Genomic DNA, 20,468 nt, shown 5'->3' with positions numbered 1-20,468 from the left:
CAAAGTAAAGCATCTAAAAACATATATTTAAAAAAAGTAATGTTAGTCAAGTAATTCATTACAAATGAATGAATATTTTACCAAGTTATAAAGTTTTCCATACATAAACGTGTATCTTACGGTTCCTTTGTGAGAGAATTACGCACAAATCTGTCATATCAAAACATTCTATTGCAGTATTTTATCTGTTTTATGTGCTCTATATGTATATATATATATATATATATATATATATATATATATTTGTTGCACTGTTGGAGGAGCCTGTGACCTATGTTTTTCATTGACATATCTACACTGTAGCTAATGGGCATATGCCATAAAGCCATAAAGCCTTGAAACTTAAAATGATCAGAAACTGCATTGTCTCACTGAAAACAGCTCTAAAGAAAACCCAATTCCATACAAAGTACTTAACTTTCTACCAGTTGTAAAGTATTGCTCACTTCAAAAGTGTATCTAAAAAGTATCTTAGTAACAAAAACAAAAGCAAAAAGCATTAATGTTAACAAAGCCTCAAAGGGCGGACTCCTGAGTTCCGTAATGTCCCCCTACCATGGCACTTGGACTATTTACATCATCCAGGGCTCAACACCAGTAAATACACCTCTCTTTATCCGCTCTCCAAGCCTCCAAGGGCGGACTCCTGAGTTCCGTAATGTCCCCCTAACATGACACTTAGACTATTTACATCATCTAGGGAAGCACACCAGTAAATCTTCCTTATAGTTAATAAAGTAATTAAACAATAAAAAGACAAGATCAAGGGGTCATTAAGATCTTTAAATTATTATTACCCTCTTCAAAGAGACTTCGTTGTAGTTAAAGTAATTAAACATTAGTTGACAAAAGAACATCCTTAGTTAACAACAACTTCATAGGGGCTTTTAAAGTTGTGTGAAGTAATTAAACATTACAAATACAATATCAGGGGGTCATTAACATATTTTTTAATTAGTATTACCAACTTTTCAAAAAGAGAGTCCCTTGTAGTTAGTAAAGTAATTAAACATTAGTTCACAAGCCATACAACTTAAGAGAACATCCATAGTTAACACAAATCCTATTAAAAACTAATCTAATTTTTTAGGTGACTTAGTGAATGAGAATTAATGGCTGATAGCAAAATCAGGAGGTGACAGGCAGGGGGAGGGGAGAGGTGGGAGGCGGTGTGAGGGGAGACAGTCTCACACATCCAGACTCCATTTTTCATGAAGAACCTCAGACGGAGGGTCTGAACCCGGCACAGATACTGCATCCGTTTCTTGACTGGCGCTCCCGACTGTCACAGGCGTCTCGCTGATTAAACCCATATCGATGCGTCTCTTTGCCATTTTCGTTTTTGAAAGTTTAGGTGACTTGGTGAGTGGAAATTACTGGCTTTTTATCTAGTTTGCACGGATTTCTTTTTTACCTAACTCCACCCCCACCTCTATCTTCTGACATCACAGCAAAAGGAAGGGTGACAGAAGGGGTGGGAGGAGGACGGGGGTGCGAGACAGTCTCACACAACTTCAAAGAGACTACCTTAACACTAGTTACAAACACTGATCAAAGGACATACATCATAGGGCTAATTAGATTGACATCAAAGGCTTATAACACTCCGGTGTGATATCACACCTACATGTTACAACACCTCACCCCCCTTACATCAAAGGACTGACATCAAAGGGCTAATTAGATTGACATCAAAGGCTTATAACACTCCGGTGTGATATCACACCTACATGTTACAACACCTCACCCCCTTACATCAAAGGACAGACATCAAAGGGCTAATTAGATTAGACAACAAAGGTCAGACATCAAAGGCTAATTAGATTAGACAACAAAGGATCTACTACAAGGGGGAATATCACACCTACATGTTACAACACCTCACCCCCCTTACATCAAAGGACAGACATCAAAGGGCTAATTAGATTAGACAACAAATGGCAGACATCAAAGGCTAATTAGATTAGACAACAAAGGATCTACTACAAGGGGGAATATCACACCTACATGTTACAACACCTCACCCCTCACATCAAAGGATATCACACCTATCTGTGATATCACACCTACACGCGATAACACCTCGAACAAAGGGGCTCATTAGCATATCAAAGGGGCTCATTAGCATAAGTAGTAGTAGGTGTGACCTGTCACAGCACCTGTCACTTTTTATGCATACTAATGTGATTGAAACTGAATTTGTATAACTACTTGACTGAATGAACACCAGTAGAGGACTCAATAGCACGACTCAGGGACAGAGGCTTAGGTTGCAAAAGGGTCTTTATAGCAGAGGTTCGGTACACGGGAGATCAGTCAGTAAGGCAACCAACACAGACGAGGCAGGAACAGGGTCAGGACACGAAGCTGGGTCAGGTACACGTGGAATCAAGATACTAGGAATAAACACTGCTGGAACGCTAGGAGTAACAAAGACGAACTGGCACTGAGGGGAATGTGGACAAAGACTAAATAGTCGGGGGGAGTGATGATAATGGGGCACAGGTGAGGCTAATTCGGGATGGGAAGCAGGTGGAGTTCAATCAAGGGCAGGAAAGCTGAAACTGAAATGAGAGAAACTAAATAAAAACAGGAATAATAACAAAAACATCAACATGCTGGCTAGGGCCTTACACATAGACTTCCTCCTCCTCCTTCTTTCGGCTCGGGCAACACGGCCATCACTGCCGGCTCTGGACGAAGAGGCAAATAAATACAGATGGAACAACATCAAGGCACTGTTTCCATCCCGGGCGTAACTTACTGACAATACAGTCGCTGCTGCAGTAGCCCCTTCCCCACGACAGCAAATGGGTGCTCAGTAGTGGCCATTAGAGTCAGTCTGCTGTTTATCTGAGTCCCGCTCTCTGGACAGTCCTTCCTGATCTGCACAGGAACGTAGAGAAGATGAACATAAATACATGTACGTTTATACAAATATATTACACTGGCTCCCCGTGGAACTGAGGATCGAATTCAAGGTCTCCGTCCTAACCCACCAGTGTGTCCATGGAACTGCCCCTCCCTACCTCAAGGAACTCCTCACCCCCCATACCTCCTTGCGGACCTCCCGCTCCAGCAAATCCAACATCCTCAAACGCCCCAGGACTAAGCTCCGTACTATGGGAGACCGGACCTTCTGCTCAGCTGCTCCCAGTCTGTGGAACGCTCTCCCCGACCACATGAGAGCACCACAGACCGTGGACGCTTTTAAAAAAGGCCTCAAAACCCATCTCTTCAATAGAGCCCAGACCTTTTTTTTTTTTTATTGTTTCTTTTTACTGCTTTTTTGTACTCTTCATTCTACCGTGTTGTGTGCTGTTTTATATTGTTCCATGCTCACTGCGTGTAGCACTTCGGGACTTGACTTCAAATATGAAGTGCGTTACAAATGAAACCCATTATTATTATTATTATACATTCATATATCTCACCTCTCCGACCTGCCCCCACTGGACCGGGACTTTATCACCCCCCACACACACAAACAATCCAGCACCAGTGACTTTGACGCTGCTATGGAAATGTTTGCACTCATTTGCACTATCATCTTTTTTTATATATATCCTGCTTACTTGAAGTAAACGGTTATTTTGTGTTTTTTTGTAATTATTGAGTGTTCTTGTATTTTAATGTGTGTTTTTTATACCTCGGGACTGTGGGAAACAGTATTTCGATCTTTCTGTGTGTACAAACATATTTTGAAATTGATATTAAAGTTGACTTTGACTTTGATATATATATATATTTGTGCGAGTATATCAACACTCCTTCCCTCAGGCTCAGGACAGAGATCTCTGTGTGTGTGCATTTCCTGTTAAAGTGTCTATATACTGTATATAAGTATATATACAGTTTATAGACAGTATATATACTTATCTGTTAATGATTTATTAGTGAACCTACAGATGACTTTCAACATGAATCATCATAAAGATATCATTAAGTGTTTTATCAACATGCAACCTGGCCCTGCTCACACAATTCACTCAGTTACCGTTTCCAGTGAGTTTATTTCATATAAAAAACATGTCATAAGATATACCTTCAACATATATTGTCCACAGTATTGAGTATGTAAGTCGCTTTGGATAAAAGCGTCTAACAAGTAACATGTAATGTAATATGCTCTGTACTACATTACAATTCAAACAAAGGCTTTACATGAATACATTGCATTAAAATATGAATGCAAATGAACAGCAGCTAGATACAAAAATGTGCACATTTCTACTTTAATGCTTTGGTTGCTGTTGGAGAGGTGTTGGCCACTTTAACTTCATAAAGTTAATTCATTTTTATAAACATTCTACATTTCATTTTCTTTTTAAGCATTTTTTTCATCTCCATCTCTCCATAAATATAGGTTTATATTTCCCAGTGTAAACATTAAGGTGACATCTGTCTGTAAATCATGTGGATATATAACACATTATAATCAACACTATGAACACAGTCACATGTATTCAATTTGTAATCAGCACATTTAAGACATGGTTTTAGGAGTCATTCACACTTTAGTTATCAGGCCTACCAGACAACAGTTTAGAACAGAGCACATGTTGACATATGTTTCGTAGTTTGGACATTTGCAGTCCGTACATGACGGGGTTCATTAGTGGCTGTATGATGAGAAAATACAGTGAGAGAATAATACGCAGCACACTGGGAACACCGCTCATATCAAATCTAGTCTGAAGTATTTCAAAGCCGCAGCCAAAAGAGAAGTTGAGGAGGGAAACAAGGTGAGGTGTGCAGGTACTGACAGCTTTCTGTCTGGTCTGTTTGGAACCAGAGAAACACACTCTGAGGATCCTCATGTAAGAGAAGAGGATTGGAAGCACAGGGACTAAGATGGTGAGAGCAATAGCAAACACTCCATAAATGTTGTTCACCTGAGTGTCAGAACATGCCAACTTTACAATAAGGTAGTTATTACAATACAAACTATTAATGATGTTCCCACACAGTGTCAAACGGATGTTCAAAGATAAAGGTATCAATGATTTCACAAAACTATACAACCAAAGCAGAATAATGAGGATAAGCGCCTTGTTAGAAGTCATACGTGTGTTATATTGCAGAGGACAACAGATAGCAAGATATCTGTCATAAGACATGACGGCTAAATTACAAAACTCTATACCTCCATATGTGTACAAGCAGAAAATCTGCAGGAAGCAGAGCGGAGCAGAAACAGTGTGAATGTCAGAGAGGATCTGAACCAGAAGGAATGGAAACAACCCTGTACTACCATACAGTTCATTTACAAACAGGCTGCACAGAAAAAGGTACATAGGTTCATGTAAGCTCCTGTTCACACAGATAACCACAATCAGAGACGTGTTGGCAACAACAATCACAATGTACACCATGGCAGTTATCATGAAACACAAGTACCTCAAATATCCAATATTCAAATAAGCTCCAAGAATGAAATATGATACAGTTTCTGAAGTTGAATTGGACATCATTCTTAGAGGTTAAACGTTGATATATCTGAGCACATTTGAACTTCACAGTCTTAACTTACCATCCCCCCCAGAGTGTGTTAGGAACTGTAAATGAATGCAACATGAGCACATCACACAGTGCAGTGTGTCTCACCTGCTGTGCTGCAGACTGCTGCAGTCCCTTCTGTCAGCTGCAGAGACTTCTGCTGCTTTAAAGCTTCCAGAACACCAGAGCCCAACAGGCCAGGCCCCCTCTACCATCGTATCAAATCAAGATCAAACTAAAGTTTGATCTCTCCTCTTATAATGAGGGCTGATTCAGACTGACCTGGGACCAGCTGCTAGTTCTGCTGCTATAGACTGAAGACTCTCCTCTTACAGTGAGGGCTGGTTCAGACTGACCTGGGACCTGCCCCTAGTTCTGCTGCTATAGACTGAAGACTCTCCTCTTACAGTGAGGGCTGGTTCAGACTGACCTGGGACCAGCTGCTAGTTCTGCTGCTATAGACTGAAGACTCTCCTCTTATAGTGAGGGCTGGTTCAGGCTGACCTGGGACCAGCTCCTAGTTCTGCTGCTATAGACTGAAGACTCTCCTCTTACAGTGAGGGCTGGTTCAGGCTGACCTGGGACCAGCTCCTAGTTCTGCTGCTATAGACTGAAGACTCTCCTCTTATAGTGAGGGCTGGTTCAGGCTGACCTGGGACCAGCTCCTAGTTCTGCTGCTATAGACTGAAGACTCTCCTCTTACAGTGAGGGCTGGTTCAGACTGACCTGGGAACCTGCCCCTAGTTCTGCTGCTATAGACTGAAGACTCTCCTCTTACAGTGAGGGCTGGTTCAGACTGACCTGGGACCAGCCCCTAGTTCTGCTGCTATAGACTGAAGACTCTCCTCTTACAGTGAGGGCTGATTCAGACTGACCTGGGACCAGCTGCTAGTTCTGCTGCTATAGATTGAAGACTCTCCTCTTACAGTGAGGGCTGGTTCAGACTGACCTGAGACCAGCTCCTAGTTCTGCTGCTATAGACTGAAGACTCTCCTCTTACAGTGAGGGTTCAGACTGACCTGGGACCAGCTGCTAGTTCTGCTGCTATAGACTGAAGACTCTCCTCTTATAGTGAGGGCTGGTTCAGACTGACCTGGGACCAGCTCCTAGTTCTGCTGCTATAGACTGAAGACTCTCCTCTTACAGTGAGGGCTGGTTCAGACTGACCTGGGACCAGCTCCTAGTTCTGCTGCTATAGACTGAAGACTCTCCTCTTACAGTGAGGGCTGGTTCAGGCTGACCTGGGACCAGCTGCTAGTTCTGCTGCTATAGACTGAAGACTCTCCTCTTACAGTGAGGGCTGGTTCAGGCTGACCTGTGTGGTGGAAATGAACCGAGACCAACTAACAAATTATAAAAAATGGTGAAGAAACCTTTCCGTTTTACTGAAATTAGGATTCTTGAAATAAGACAGTCTTTTAGAGTTTATTCTCACAAGAAGGTAAAACGTTACAGATTGTCAAGCAGTCTGCAGCGAAATACAAAAGTCAGGAGATTTACTGAAGGTCTTATATTCACAAAATCAGACAGGTAAAGGAAGAAGGGGAGTGGTCAAGATGTCCAGGAAACATCTGCTTGCTGCATGGAGAGCCTTAATGTCTGCATTCCGTAGAGGTTAAAGGTCATCACCCTCTCACAATAGATAGAAGTTATCTTAACTGCTGAAGAAGAGCACATGGTGAACTTTGAAGGCTCACTCAGCATGATAACATTTCCCATTACATTCCACCCTTTTGATCATATTACGTTGCATTGTTGGAGGAGCTCGGGTCATAAGAATTGCATTGCCATTCCTACTCTGTAGCTTATGTGAATATGACAATAAATCTTTTGAAAATCTACTTATTGATCACAGAAAATCTACTTATTGATCACATACAAGGTTATACCTTTATCAGCATTAAAAAATCACAAGGATTACATTTAATACGTCACAGTGTATCATAGAAGAAAAAATACATATGCCATGTTGCAGCTACCATCTGACCACACGTATCTAGTCCCAATGACATTCAGATGACGTTGCTGTAGAGCCTAGTGATGTGGATCAGTGAGTCGATGTCTGGTTCATTCCTGTCGTACAGCTTGATGTCATCACGTAGAGGAGGTGTCTGATGGTCGATCCTTTTTGGAACCGGTATCTGTAGCCTCTCTTGTTGATGATCTGACTGAGGGGGTTCAGCCCTCTGCAGAACAGCAGCGGGGACAGAACATCTCCTTGGTACATGTCACACTTTATGGTGACTTGTGCAGTTGGCTTTGAGTTGGCCTCTAGGGTCGTCTTCCTCAGTCACATTGCTTTCTGGATGAAGGATCTTATGGCGCATTTCCACTGCAGCGCGTAGCACGGTTTAAGCGTGCCGTGCCAAACCCGGCCCGTTTGTTGTTGCGTTTCCACTAGGGGTAGTTCCGACTAACGGGTACCTCCAAAATCGTGGTTCTTTCCGGGCCAACAACCAGGCTGAATATGCTAAACTAGTGACATGAGTGGCTACAACTACAACACAATGAACATATTTTACCGTGATTTAATTGTAATACACGTTTCAAAATTATGAAGTAACAACATACTGATACCGGTTAGTAAAAACCATGAATTAATGCTTTGACAAGTCTGCAGACAGACGGCAGGAGAAACACCTTTTAAAATGCTTGTTTTCTAGATGGAGATTGGCTAAGCTAACGCAGTATATGCTCCGACCGTCCACACTCACAACAACGGCCTATACAGACATAAATAAAGCAGCGACTGTATTCACCATGACACAGGCAGTCTGTGGTTTGTACTTGTTTAACTTTTGTCTAGTTTCTGAACAGATATGAGGAGCTGTGAGCTCTGAGTGCTAACAGCTAACGGCTGATGTTTGGTTTTGTGGTTTGCATTGAAGTTGACGTCACGGCTCCGCCTACACTGCGTTACTATAGTTACTACCCCAGTTCCTAAACTGTAATGGAAACGCAGCATAAAGTGAGCCTGGCCTACCAAGGCCTAATTATACCGTACTAAGCCGTACGAGGCCCTGCAGTGGAAATGCGCCATTAGTGTCCTGTTGACCTCTTACAGCTCCTAGCATTCCAGTATCCATAGTTACTGTGTCTGGTCTAACTGTCTCCCGTGACTGCTCTGTCAACCAGTAGCTGGTGTTCGCCTACTCATCTTATCTGAAAAGATGGCTGACAGGAGCTTCCATGTTGTGCAGAGGCAGGTTTTTGTCCGGTGGTTCTTCTAAAAACACAGCCTGTTGTAATGCCTCTGTCGTTCAGCTTGTCACCGTACCTTTACTAACTTGAACACCGTATTTATTATCTGAATTTGCCGATAGTATTTTGATATTCTGAAAGGCAAGACTTTACTGTTTATTTGAGATCTGATGTAACCCCCAGTCTCGGACCCTGCCTCGTTATGGTCAGCCTGTCAATCATTAATTCAGGGAGACGTAGGGAGGGAGTTGTCACCCTGTCTTTACAAGCTATTTATCATTTGGCGATAAAAGTGTGATATTCTAAAATCAACCGAAATCCCCAAATGACTTTGCAACATCTGACTGATTTCACTTCACATATAGTATATAGTACTTTTACCCACAATAATAATTTGATATATGCAAACAGTGAAATACCTTATTCATTTTAAACTAGTTGTCACTTCCTCATTTCCTTTCTATCTTGTTTTTGTTATTTTATTATTATTTTATCCCTTTACAACTCTTACATACGTACACCAACATATTACTAAAAAAACATTAAGTTACATTTTTATTTAATATTAGAATTAGAGTTGTTTACCTGCTGCTCATTACTGAGACCTAATTAGCCCCCCCATCAGGTCCTTGGTCATTTGGCTGAAATTCAACTGGCCTCCAGGAGTTCACACACAGCTGTTTACAGCAGTAACCATGGTTACAAGTTGTCCTCCCAAGATGCAATGTGTGCTAATTAGCCCGTTAGAGAAGCTCGTTAGTGTCCGAGTGTCCACACAGACCCAGGGGGTCCACCGGGGCTCGTTAGTGTCGGAGGAGACAGGAAACATGACGACCCCCCCCTCTGTGACCCCGCTGACCTCCAGCCGTTCAATAACATTAAATATACAATCTGTCATATATCTCCTCTGATATAAACATATACAGCTATACAAATAGTGAATAGAGTTTCTCCATGCACGTTGTCCAGCTGACGCTAACGTTAACTCAGCTAGTTTCTCTGAACACTTCAGATCCAGATGTCCTTCATCCCATTTCAATATAGAGTTTAAAAGCACCAGGATGTAAAAGTGTATGATGAAAGTGGAAAATGATCTCCAAGGCCAAGAAAGTTACAGACTCATTTTAAACTGATAAACCTCTCTCACATATGGTTGTATTTGCATCATCAGTGTCTTCTGGAGACTTTATAAAGCTTATAAACTGACATTTGATGATTATTTAAAGTGGATTTAGACGTTTTTAGGCGTTAGACACAAACAGATTCGATCTTGCAATGCATCCTGGGATGACTAATAGTGACCGGGACCAATCACAGGCTTTTGTGGAAGTGTTTACGGAAGTGATGACTGATGGGAGGTGTCCCGTTTAGAGACAGACGGACAAACAGCTGATTTTGCATTGTTTCTATTTTATTTGTTCTACTTTCAATATATTTGAATTAAAATTAAAATACATAAATGGATAGTTCTTTATATGTGTAAATGTACTGTTTACATGAGAGTATGTTTTGTGAGTTTATCAAGCTACATACAAAACAAAAACACTTAGCTCTGATATGTATGAGCTGATACCTGGAGGTGTAACGAGTTCGCCTGTTTCACTGCAGACATGATCTGATCTGATGAAAGCTCACATTTGTAGTGAAACTAATGGAAAACGTCAGGACTTTTTTGGTAAAATATGTCCGTACACAGTAAATTCCCCAGTGTTAAATATTCATTGTCAAAGTTCATAGACTCTTTCAGAGTTATTACAACACCTACTAGAGTCAAATGCGCCGCAAGCCCCAAAGTGTTGGTGAAAAACTTCGGGGTTAAAAGACGTAGTGTAAAAAGTGCTCTGAAAAGCCCCGCCCACCTCGCTTCTGACAGACCAGGACTGTATCGGTAAGTTTCTCTCTTATCACCTATTCAACCAATTATTTTAGAAATTTCAACAAATGCAGCATTTCAAAATAACTTGATATTGTTGTTAAACACACACTCCAGTTGGTTTTGTGTCTTTAAAATACCGAGTTCCAAAGTGCTAAAGTGACGGAGTAGATGGCTAACTTACACATGTGAGCATTTATTTACAAGAACTAGCTAACAGCGAGCTAGACTAATGTTGGCAGAAGGTACCGTGAACGTTGTCAATTTAGAGGGGCGGTTGTGTTGTCTTTGTAACATCTATATTTCAGTAAAATAGCAAAGACTGCATGGAGTTGGTTAAACTAGCTAACATTAGCATTACGTTAGCTTTTTTTGCACATGGATGTAACAATAGCGTAACCTTATTTAGTTTCGTATGACTTGGTTAATGCATGTATTTTATATAAAGGGTTTAATTATTATGTATATTTTGTCTAGTTCAACTAAATAGTGCATTTTCAAGCCATAGTTAACCGTTACAGTTCTTCCAGAGTCCTTTCTTATGTGATATTTTGGCAGTGGCTAGTTGAGTTTCATTTAACAAGTAACACAGATGCCTTAAACGCAGCAAAGCGTCTCTGCGCTGCCGTTGCAATTGTGTATCTATAGGTGCATCTCACTTCAGTTAAAGGGGACCTATCATGCAAAATGCACGTTTGTACGTCTTTTATACATGAATATGTGTCCCCGGTGTTCCAGGGAACTCACCAAGTGTCAGAAAACACAACCCTCTCTATTTTCCTCCATACCCAAATCTCTAAAAAAGGGGCTGCAACGGATCTGATAAAAACTGATCCAGATTTGAACACTGTCCTGACGTCAGGACGGTGTTCAAATCTGGATCAGATGATAGGAGGCTTGTAGGAGCTGTCATGTTAGACTTTAGCGCAGCTTCCGATGTGATCGATCACAGTCTGCTGGTGAACAAACTCAAATGCTATGGCTTTGGTTCTGTTGCTATGTGTTGGATGGAGAGCTACCTGACGAGGAGAAGGCAGCGAGGCTTTTTCAATGGGAGCTTTTCTGACAGTAAGGCGTTGCAGTGTGGGGTCCCACAGGGGAGCTCGCTTGGGCCTTTGTTGTATTCTATATTCACAAATGGCCTTCCTTACGTATTAAATAAGTCCAGTGTAATAATGTATGCTGATGATTCCACAATGTACAGTACAGCATCAACATGCAGTGAGTTACACTATCTACTTCAAATAGAGATGAAAGCCATAGCAGACTGGGTCAACAATAACAGACTGCTACTCAACATTGCAAAAACAAAAGCTATGGTGTTCGGATCCAGACATATGTTAAGCAGCAATCCTCAGTTGAGCCTGACTCGGGCTGCTCAGCCATGGAACAGGTAAAGAGACTAAGTTGCTTGGCATTGTTCTTGATTCTGGTTTACAGTGGACAAAGCAAATAGACAGTATCGTAACTAAAATGGGAAGGAGCATAGCTGTGACGAGAAAATGTACAAAGTATGTAACACCAACCACTTTGAAAGAAGTCATTCAGTCTCTGGTTTTGTCACATCTTGAGTACTGTCCGGTCATATGGTCATCAGCAGCAAAAACACATATACAGAAATTACAAATAGCTCAAAACAAGGCTGCCAGACTCGCTCTCCGCTGTTAGAAGCGCACTCATATTGGAGTTATGCATAGAAACCTATCATGGCTTCCAGTTGAGAAACGTCTGCAATCTCGTGTTATCACTTTTCTAAAAAATGTCCAATTTAGCAAAAAAACACTGTATTTTTATGATCAAACAGTTTACACAAGAGACGAGCACGACCATTGGACTAGACAAGCTACATCAGGCCATCTCCGGGCACCTAAACTCAGGACCCATCTTCTGAAACCTTCTGTGACTTATAGACAGGGGTGCACATAACTTTTTTAGTGAGTTACTCAGATGAGTACCAGGAGACAGCGTTTGGTACTCACCCCACATGAAGCGTGGTTTTAATAAGTGCAGTCTTCCTCACTGTCCTCCTCAGTGTCTCCTTCACTGTCCTCTATTTACACTTCTTGCATGCTAGATGATGAAGATGCACCTCCCTGTCTCTTTTTAAGCCTCCGATTTGCTTTCTCCAAAACGTGTTGCCAAAACTGTGAAGTCCTTGCATTTCCTGAGGCCAAGTTGAAGGTTCAAATACTACGAAATGATCACATGACTTGAAGTCATATCTGATTTCAGATGTGGGAAGTTACTAAGTACACTTATTCAAGTACTGTACTTAGGTACAATTTTGAGATATTTGTACTTTACTTGACTTTGATGCTACTTTGTACTTCTACTCCACTACAGTTCAGAGGTAAATTGTGTACTTTTATTCCATTACATGTATTGAATACCTTTAGTTACTTTAGAGATCTGGATGAATGATGTGAAATATAATCAAGTGTTAAATCAGACTTTAGTTCCACCTGGAGTAAATTCACAAGATACCCTGCAGTATACAAAGTCATTCAAACTAGCTGCACCTTTACCAGCTTTGAGAACACTTTAATGATCAATCATTATAAAACATATCATATATATTATTCTGAAATGGACCAATCTGCACAGTGACTACTTTTACTGTCGCTACTTTAAGTATATTATGATGATAATACTTTTCTACTTTTACTTGAGTAACATTTTGAATGCAGGACTTTTACTGTAACAGAGTATTCCTACACAGAGTACTTCGTCTGATTTCAAACTCTTCCATTAACACCCTGAGTAAGTTTACAACTGTGTGTTTTACTCCACTTTGTTGTAAATAAAACTGCAGCAGCTTGACCACAGAGCGTGAACGTTGTGATCAGCTGATTTAGCGCAGTTCTGCAGTGTGTGCGCGGGGCACAGAATGTGCACAGGGGAGTCTCCCACTGCAGCCAGTTGGCGGAGTTTTGGCACAATTCTGTTGTTCATACCAACGTTAACCCTGCCTGTGCACACGGTGAACAACTCTGTCGTCCAGTGATCTAAGCCTCTGCCTCCTGTAAAGCTTCACAGGTCCGTCGGTTATGGCCTGCGCGGCTCGGCCAGCACCAGTTCAATCAGTCAGAGAAAGTCCGAAGATTTTTTGCAGGGAGTGAAACGGCAACGTAGCTGCTTAATGTCTCCATTGAGTGTTGACAAGAAACACGTGTAGACTAAATATGTGTTTTGTTTTGATGTTTTGAGGTACGCAAAGGCGCGTAGTGACACAAGTGACATTAAGCAATTCAGATTTGTGCCACGCATGCGTACCTGCGTACCAGTTATGTGCACCCCTGATTATATTCTTGTATAACCCACAATGAAAAAGGTGTTTGTGCCATAGCCGAGAATAATATTCCCCTGGTATGCTCTCTCCCGGGTTTTCCCTCGGTAAGGTTCTCTCAAAACTTTGTAAATATTGCTTACATTTCTGTTTATTGAATGCTGAGTGAATTGTTGGATGAAAGCTTGAAACTGTTATATCCTACTGACCATTTATGAGGAGCTGCCTCTGAATGTTGTCACGCTAGAGGTTTGAATGTTAGCACCTTCAATCCGTGAGGAGATTCCTCTGGATTCTGTCGGAATTCTTACTGATCATTTATGAGGAGTTGCCTCTGAATGTTGTCAGGCTATAGGTTGTGAATGTTAGCCCCGGCGATCCGTGAGGAGATCCCTTTGGATTATGCCGGAAGACTTTAATGTCTAAACTATGAATTAAGGTTTCAGATTAGAAAATGACCACCGCATGATATGTTTTATATTATTGTCATGTTGTAACGAGAGAAGGTAGAAACCCTGTATAACTGTGGACCAATTTTTCTTCAAATAAACTGATCCCACCTTTTGGATTGGGACAATTTAAAAGACATCTGAGCTCTCCTCTCCTGCTTAAAAGGTAAGATTGCACACTGCCACACTCACACTAACCCCTAGATTCCACCGGGTCCGTCTGCGGCGCGTTACGGCCGCATTACGGCTGCACCGCGGCGCTCACGGCGATCGCGGCCACTCTAGTCAATGGGTGCTATTCCACCACACGCGGCGCGTTACGGCTCAGAAGCGTCCCAGAAGCGTCCCAGAAGCGTCCCAGAAGCGTTCCCAGAAGCGTTCCCAGAAGCGTTCCCAGAAGCGTTCCCAGAAGCGCCTCGGCGCAGGGCTCCACTAAAATTAGGATGAATCCTATTTTTGACGCGGCGCAGCCGTCACGTAAGATCGGGCAGGCAGGAAGTGGAACATTCAGAGCATATATAGCATATATATATATATATATATATATATACACACACACAAACAAATTTTGCAGACCCTATCCCTCCGTAGTCTTTCAAGTAGGAGGAGAAATGCCAGCGTTCTCCTCCGGTTTACAGGCACTGTGTAAATTATATATATAGAATAATTATGATGATGAATGCATTTTTTTACCACTAAAATACAGCAACACATCTTTGATTCATGTCGTTTATAACTGGAATATTACAGTTATTATTAACTTTGTCTGTACAAAGTAGCCTGTCCAGGAAATATGCCCAAATCAACAAAAACTGCGAGCCGGCAGGCAAGACGCTCCGCTTCTGAAATGCTTCTGAAACGCGCCCGGTAGGGTATGACGCCGGAGGAGGCCGGACCAAAACCGCGGCGCTGCCGTAACGCGGCGCAGACGGACCCGGTGGAATCTAGGGGTTAGGTAGGGCCACACCTCATTACTGATATCAAAATCCTTCGGGATCGCTTAAGTAGGATTCAAACCAGTTTAGAACTGTTGCCGAAAGTCCCACCCAGTTTTCTAGTCGGTCTAGTAATATGTTGTGGTCAACAGTGTCAAACGCAGAACTGAGATCTAATAATACTAACACTGAAGTTCTACCACTGTCTGTGTTTAAGTGGATGTCATTGAAGACCTTAACAAGTGCAGTTTCAGTGCTGTGGTTTGGACGAAAGCCTGACTGGAACACATCCAAACAGTTATTTAAATGCAAGAAGTTACTCAACTGTTGAAAAACTACTTTTTCAATGGTTTCACCTAGAAATGGCAGGTTTGATATGGGCCTGTAATTGTTAATTACTGAAGCATCTAGATTATTCTTTTTCAAGAGCGGTTTAATGACTGCAGTTTTCAGGGCCTGTGGAAAAACACCTGAGTAACCCAAATCAAAATCAGAATCGGAAATCCTTTATTTGTCCAATCAGGAAATGTACAGCAAAGAGGCAATGCAGATACAAAGGCATATATAGAATGAGTAGACTTACATATTAAATAGAATAAGTACACATTCATGGTAAAAATAAGCAGCAGCAAGATTTAAGATACATGAACACACACTTCATTAAATAGCAGCCTGTTAAATCATCAATTAGATATAGAAAGGTGTATAATGCAAAGTGTTACTTCACAACAGAGTGTTTACATTCTTAGAAGGCAGTAACAATATCATGTAGGAGATTAAATAAAGAAGTAAAGAATGACACTTTATCCTGATGGGAACGTTCAAAAGGAACCACTTCTAAATTTAAATTGTATTTGTGATCTGTCAGTATAAGATTAGGGGAATGTGTGTCCTGTAAATGTAATAGAAAAGGCAGTTTGGTTGTGAGGAGAGAAACTGGAGAACAGACGTTCTGCTGCTTTCACTTAGATTCACTTTATTAAGTTCATGTGGTCAGAGAAAGTCTTTACTGACTTCATTCATGCTCAATGGACAATTTCAAACCAGTTTCTAAATTACCCCAATAAATTGTCATTTTAGACCGTACAACATTTCTTAATATAGAAGATTAACACATGATGTCAGTAAAATAAACTCTGACTGTAGAAGAAGAGCTTTCAGTGACTGCAGCAACAGATTGTGGTCACTTTCTGATGAAGATCAGACCTTTAAAGACAACATTTATAACTCCTCTTCTGACTCAAACTGAACTCATCTGTTAGAGGTTATTCCTAACCCCAGCTAGCAGCAGATTTTTACACAGGATGTATATTTTGGACATGTTGAGGCCGTACATCATAGGGCTGAAGAGAGGCTGGCATGTGAGGAAATATAATGATAAAAATATTCTCAACATGTTGGGTACACCGCTCATATTAAACCTGCTCTGTGATACTTCAAAAAATGCCCCGAGGGAGATGTTGATGAGGGAAGCGAGGTGAGGTGTGCAGGTGCTGACAGCTTTCTGTCTGCTCTGCTTACAACCAGAGAAACACACTCTGAGGATCCTCATGTACGAGTACACGATCAGAGACAAAGGAAACATGATCATGAGAAAAGTTAAAATGAGTCCATACACATTATTGACTTTAGTGTCAGAGCAGGCCAGCTTAACAATGGAGTAGTTGTCACAGTAAACTTTGTTAATGATGTTCCCACACAGCTGTAAAGACACACTCAGTGATATTAGAATCCAAATTGCAATAAAAGGCAATAACCATGTCATTGTTATAAGCATTGCAACCTTTTTAAACGTCATACGTGTGTTATATTGGAGAGGATAACAGATAGCAAGATATCTGTCATAAGACATGACAGCTAAATTAATGAATTCCACACTGCCGTATGTATGCACAGAATAAATCTGCAGGAAGCAGAGCGGAGCAGAAACAGTGTGAATGTCAGAGAGGATCTGAACCAGAAGGAATGGAAACAAAGCTGTACTACCATACAGTTCATTTACAAACAGGCTGCACAGAAAAAGGTACATAGGTTCATGTAAGCTCCTGTTCACACAGATAACCACAATCAGCAACACGTTGGCACCTATAATACACACATATAAACACATGACAATCATGAAGAACAAGTATTTAAAAACCCCCGTGTCGAAGTAGGACACCATAGTGAAATATGAAATGTGAGTAGAGTTCACCATGATCCTCCTGTGGTTCTTTAAGCATCACAACATTATGCAGTGCATTACCTGGATGTAGATGTCACTTTAAACATGGCAAAAACAGTGACCACATGTTCTTCATCATGAGAACACATAAAACAGATGATCCAAACTGAGCGTCCTATATTAATGTGTATAATACAGAGATCCAGAGAGTGTGAGGTGCTGCTCTCCTCACTGAGCTGAAACTCTGAGCTGCTGCTTTTACCTTCTGTCTGCAGCTCACTGACGTCATCCTTCAAGGATCCTCCTAATGTAACTCAGTGTTTCACCACCAGATGATTCTCCACCGGACAAACCAGACAGAAGAGTCTTTGGTGAATTCTCTGGGCAGATGATAAGATGTCATTTTAACATCCTGCCATCTCCAGCCCGGCTTCAGCTCCAGCACCTGACCCGGCCTGGAAGCATGGAGGCCGGGGCTGGTTAGGGGAGCATTTCTACTGGGACTCAGGCTGGTAGCCTCTTGCGTCTCTCACAGACCCCTGAAGGCTCCGCTGACATCAAAAGGCAGGATGGGATCCCAGGAAGGGGTTTCAGGCTGGAGGCTGGCTCTCAAGGCTGCTCGAGAAAAGGCTTAGCCAGTCAGGCCATAAGCTCCTTAGCCAGGGCTTGTTGGCCACCTCCATATGTGACTTTTTAGGGCAGCCTCTTTGGCCCCTCTAATGAGGCTCTCTTCCAGTCTCCAAAAATACATTGGAGACTGTATATTAGTTCATAAAGCTCTTCGTCCAAACCAAAACCTGCTTGGTCAATTATTTGGTTGGTTCGTACTTATTGTTCATCGCGGTTTGGCAAGAAGGTGGACCCAAGAGCAGTCAAAACAAGATCTCCGTAGTTTCAACGAAAAGCCAGCTTTAATTTATAAAAAGCTTAAAACTAAGAATAAACAAAGAAAAACTAAACCTCAACAAACAAGGGAACAAGAGGAAGGATCAAGGGGCCAACAGCCAGGAACGAACATGGATTTAAAAATAAAACAGAAAATAAACATATTGTGACAATGTTGACGACCAAAAGCCAACATGGTGAGGACCAATTACTAAGATGTTGAAGAAAAAAAACCAGGATGTTAAAGGCCAAACACTTAGATGTTGATGACTACAAACCAAGATGTTGACGACCAGAAACCAAGACGGTGACGACTACAAACCAAGATGTTGACGACCAGAAACCAAGATGTTGACGACCAGAAACCAAGACGGTGACGACTAGAAACCAAGATGGTGACGACTAGAAACCAAGATGGTGACGACTAGAAACCAAGATGTTGACGACTAGAAACCAAGATGTTGACGACCAGAAACCAAGATGTTGACGACCAGAAACCAAGACGGTGACGACTAGAAACTAGTGTTAATTTCGTTGACTAAAACTATGACGAAATATGTTCGTCAACGACCTTTTTTTCCATGACTAAAACGAGATGATGACGAGACGGCATGGACGGCAGTAAACAATAACTGTAACGAAATCAACATGCAATATCGTTGACGAAAAGTGACGAGACGAAAATGTAGTTTACTAAATAAAAACTATGCCAAAATCTCTCTTTACTTTCGTTGACGAAAAATGAGGAGACGAAATATGATCAAAGATAACGTTACATCTCTGATAGTCAGTTTTTCTCCCAGCAGTTCCATTTTCCGGTGCTGCGGCTGGGCAGCAGCTGTGTGTCTGTGCTGCGCGCGGCGGTACATTTGAATTACACCGGCCAGCGGCACACTGTGAACTTTCAGGAAGACTCGGCTCTAACTCATGGTCTAACTAACCTTATTTAACAGAAAATAAAATGGCAACAACAGGGCTTTGGAGCAGTGGTCGCGTTAACCGAATACCCCCCGTCAGCGCGAGTGAGTGATAAATTGTGCACTCGACGGGTAATAATGGATTATGACGGAAATGTTACGATCCTGTCTGTCAAAATGACTGACAACGAAAAAGTTTAAAGCCACCACTGCTTGGGAGAAAGAAACGATTTGATATTTGGGCCCATTTTTGCTACAATGAGGCGGAGAAAAAAAGCGAATGCATTGTTTTATCAGAAGGGAAGCAATGTGGCCATAACACAGCTGGTAACACCACAAACCTGACCAGATACTCTCTGCAAAGCTGCTCTCTTAATCATTCAACCTGTGTTTTTCATCAAATAAGGACAAGATATAATCTTATTGTGAAATAAGTTTGACTAAAATGACAAATGATTGGTTTTGGCTAGACTAGTTTGACTGAAATGTTCAATATAATCTGATGACTAAAAAAGACTCAACAGTTTTCATTGACAACAAGTAGACTAAAATAGTTAGTTTTCTTTGACTAAAATAAGACTAAAATGCTCAGACTTTTAGTCGACTAAAACTTGACTAAACAAAAACAGGATGAAGGTGACTAAATATGACTAAAACTAAAAAGGAAATTTAACACAGGACTAAGACTAAAACTAAATAAAAAAAATTGCTGACGAAATTAACACTACTACAAACCAAGATGGTGACGACGAGAAACCAAGATGGTGACGACGAGAAACCAAGATGGTGACGACCAGAAACCAAGATGTTGACGAGCAGAAACCAAGATGGTGACGACTAGAAACCAAGACGTTGACGACTACAAACCAAGATGGTGACGACTAGAAACCAAGATGGTGACGACTAGAAACCAAGATGGTGACGACTAGAAACCAAGATGGTGACGACTAGAAACCAAGATGGTGACGACTAGAAACCAAGATGGTGACGAGCAGAAACCAAGATGGTGATGACCAGAAACCAAGATGGTGACGACTACAAACCAAGATGGTGACGACTAGAAACCAAGATGGTGACGACTAGAAACCAAGATGGTGACGAACAGAAACCAAAATGGTGACGAACAGAATCCAAGATGGTGATGACCGGAAACCAAGATGGTGACGACCGGAAACCAAGATGGTGACGACCAGAAACCAAGATGGTGACGACCAAAAACCAAGATGGTGACGACTAGAAACCAAGATGGTGACGACTAC

General features: G+C 41.5%; 2 protein-coding genes and 1 long non-coding RNA gene across 3 annotated transcripts; all 3 read right to left on the bottom strand.

Annotated features, from left to right (window-relative positions):
* Nucleotides 1-2,265: 2,265 nt before the first annotated feature.
* Nucleotides 2,266-2,880, bottom strand: LOC117496727. Its single transcript, XR_004557320.1, has 2 exons — nucleotides 2,765-2,880; nucleotides 2,266-2,693 (listed from the first exon to the last, which is right to left on the bottom strand). It is a non-coding gene; the product is annotated as an uncharacterized LOC117496727 (long non-coding RNA).
* Nucleotides 2,881-4,513: 1,633 nt separating this feature from the next.
* Nucleotides 4,514-5,831, bottom strand: LOC117496728 (olfactory receptor 10A6-like). Its single transcript, XM_034148465.1, has one exon. It carries the CDS (start codon nucleotides 5,472-5,474, stop codon nucleotides 4,518-4,520), a length of 957 nt encoding a protein of 318 aa, XP_034004356.1. The 5' UTR covers nucleotides 5,475-5,831; the 3' UTR covers nucleotides 4,514-4,517.
* Nucleotides 5,832-7,511: 1,680 nt separating this feature from the next.
* On the bottom strand, nucleotides 7,512-17,440 carry LOC117496733 (olfactory receptor 11A1-like). The gene is made up of 2 exons (XM_034148471.1): nucleotides 16,520-17,440; nucleotides 7,512-7,685 (listed from the first exon to the last, which is right to left on the bottom strand). Exons 1-2 carry the CDS (start codon nucleotides 17,438-17,440, stop codon nucleotides 7,512-7,514), a joined length of 1,095 nt encoding a protein of 364 aa, XP_034004362.1.
* Between the last annotated feature and the right edge of the window lie 3,028 nt (nucleotides 17,441-20,468).

Source organism: Trematomus bernacchii, unplaced genomic scaffold (assembly GCF_902827165.1).
Source record: "Trematomus bernacchii unplaced genomic scaffold, fTreBer1.1, whole genome shotgun sequence".
NCBI classification, from domain to species: domain Eukaryota; kingdom Metazoa; phylum Chordata; class Actinopteri; order Perciformes; family Nototheniidae; genus Trematomus; species Trematomus bernacchii.
This window is presented reverse-complemented; position numbering and strand designations above follow the sequence as displayed.

Coding starts and splice junctions, on each gene's coding strand:
- LOC117496728 (XM_034148465.1), bottom strand. CDS start 5,474: ATGATGTCCAATTCAACTTCAGAAACTGTATCATATTTCATTCTTGGA.
- LOC117496733 (XM_034148471.1), bottom strand. CDS start 17,440: ATGGTGAACTCTACTCACATTTCATATTTCACTATGGTGTCCTACTTC. Junction 7,686..16,519: donor AAAATCTGCTGCTAGCTGGG/GTTAGGAATAAC, acceptor GCTGTTCTGCAG/AGGGCTGAACCCCCTCAGTC.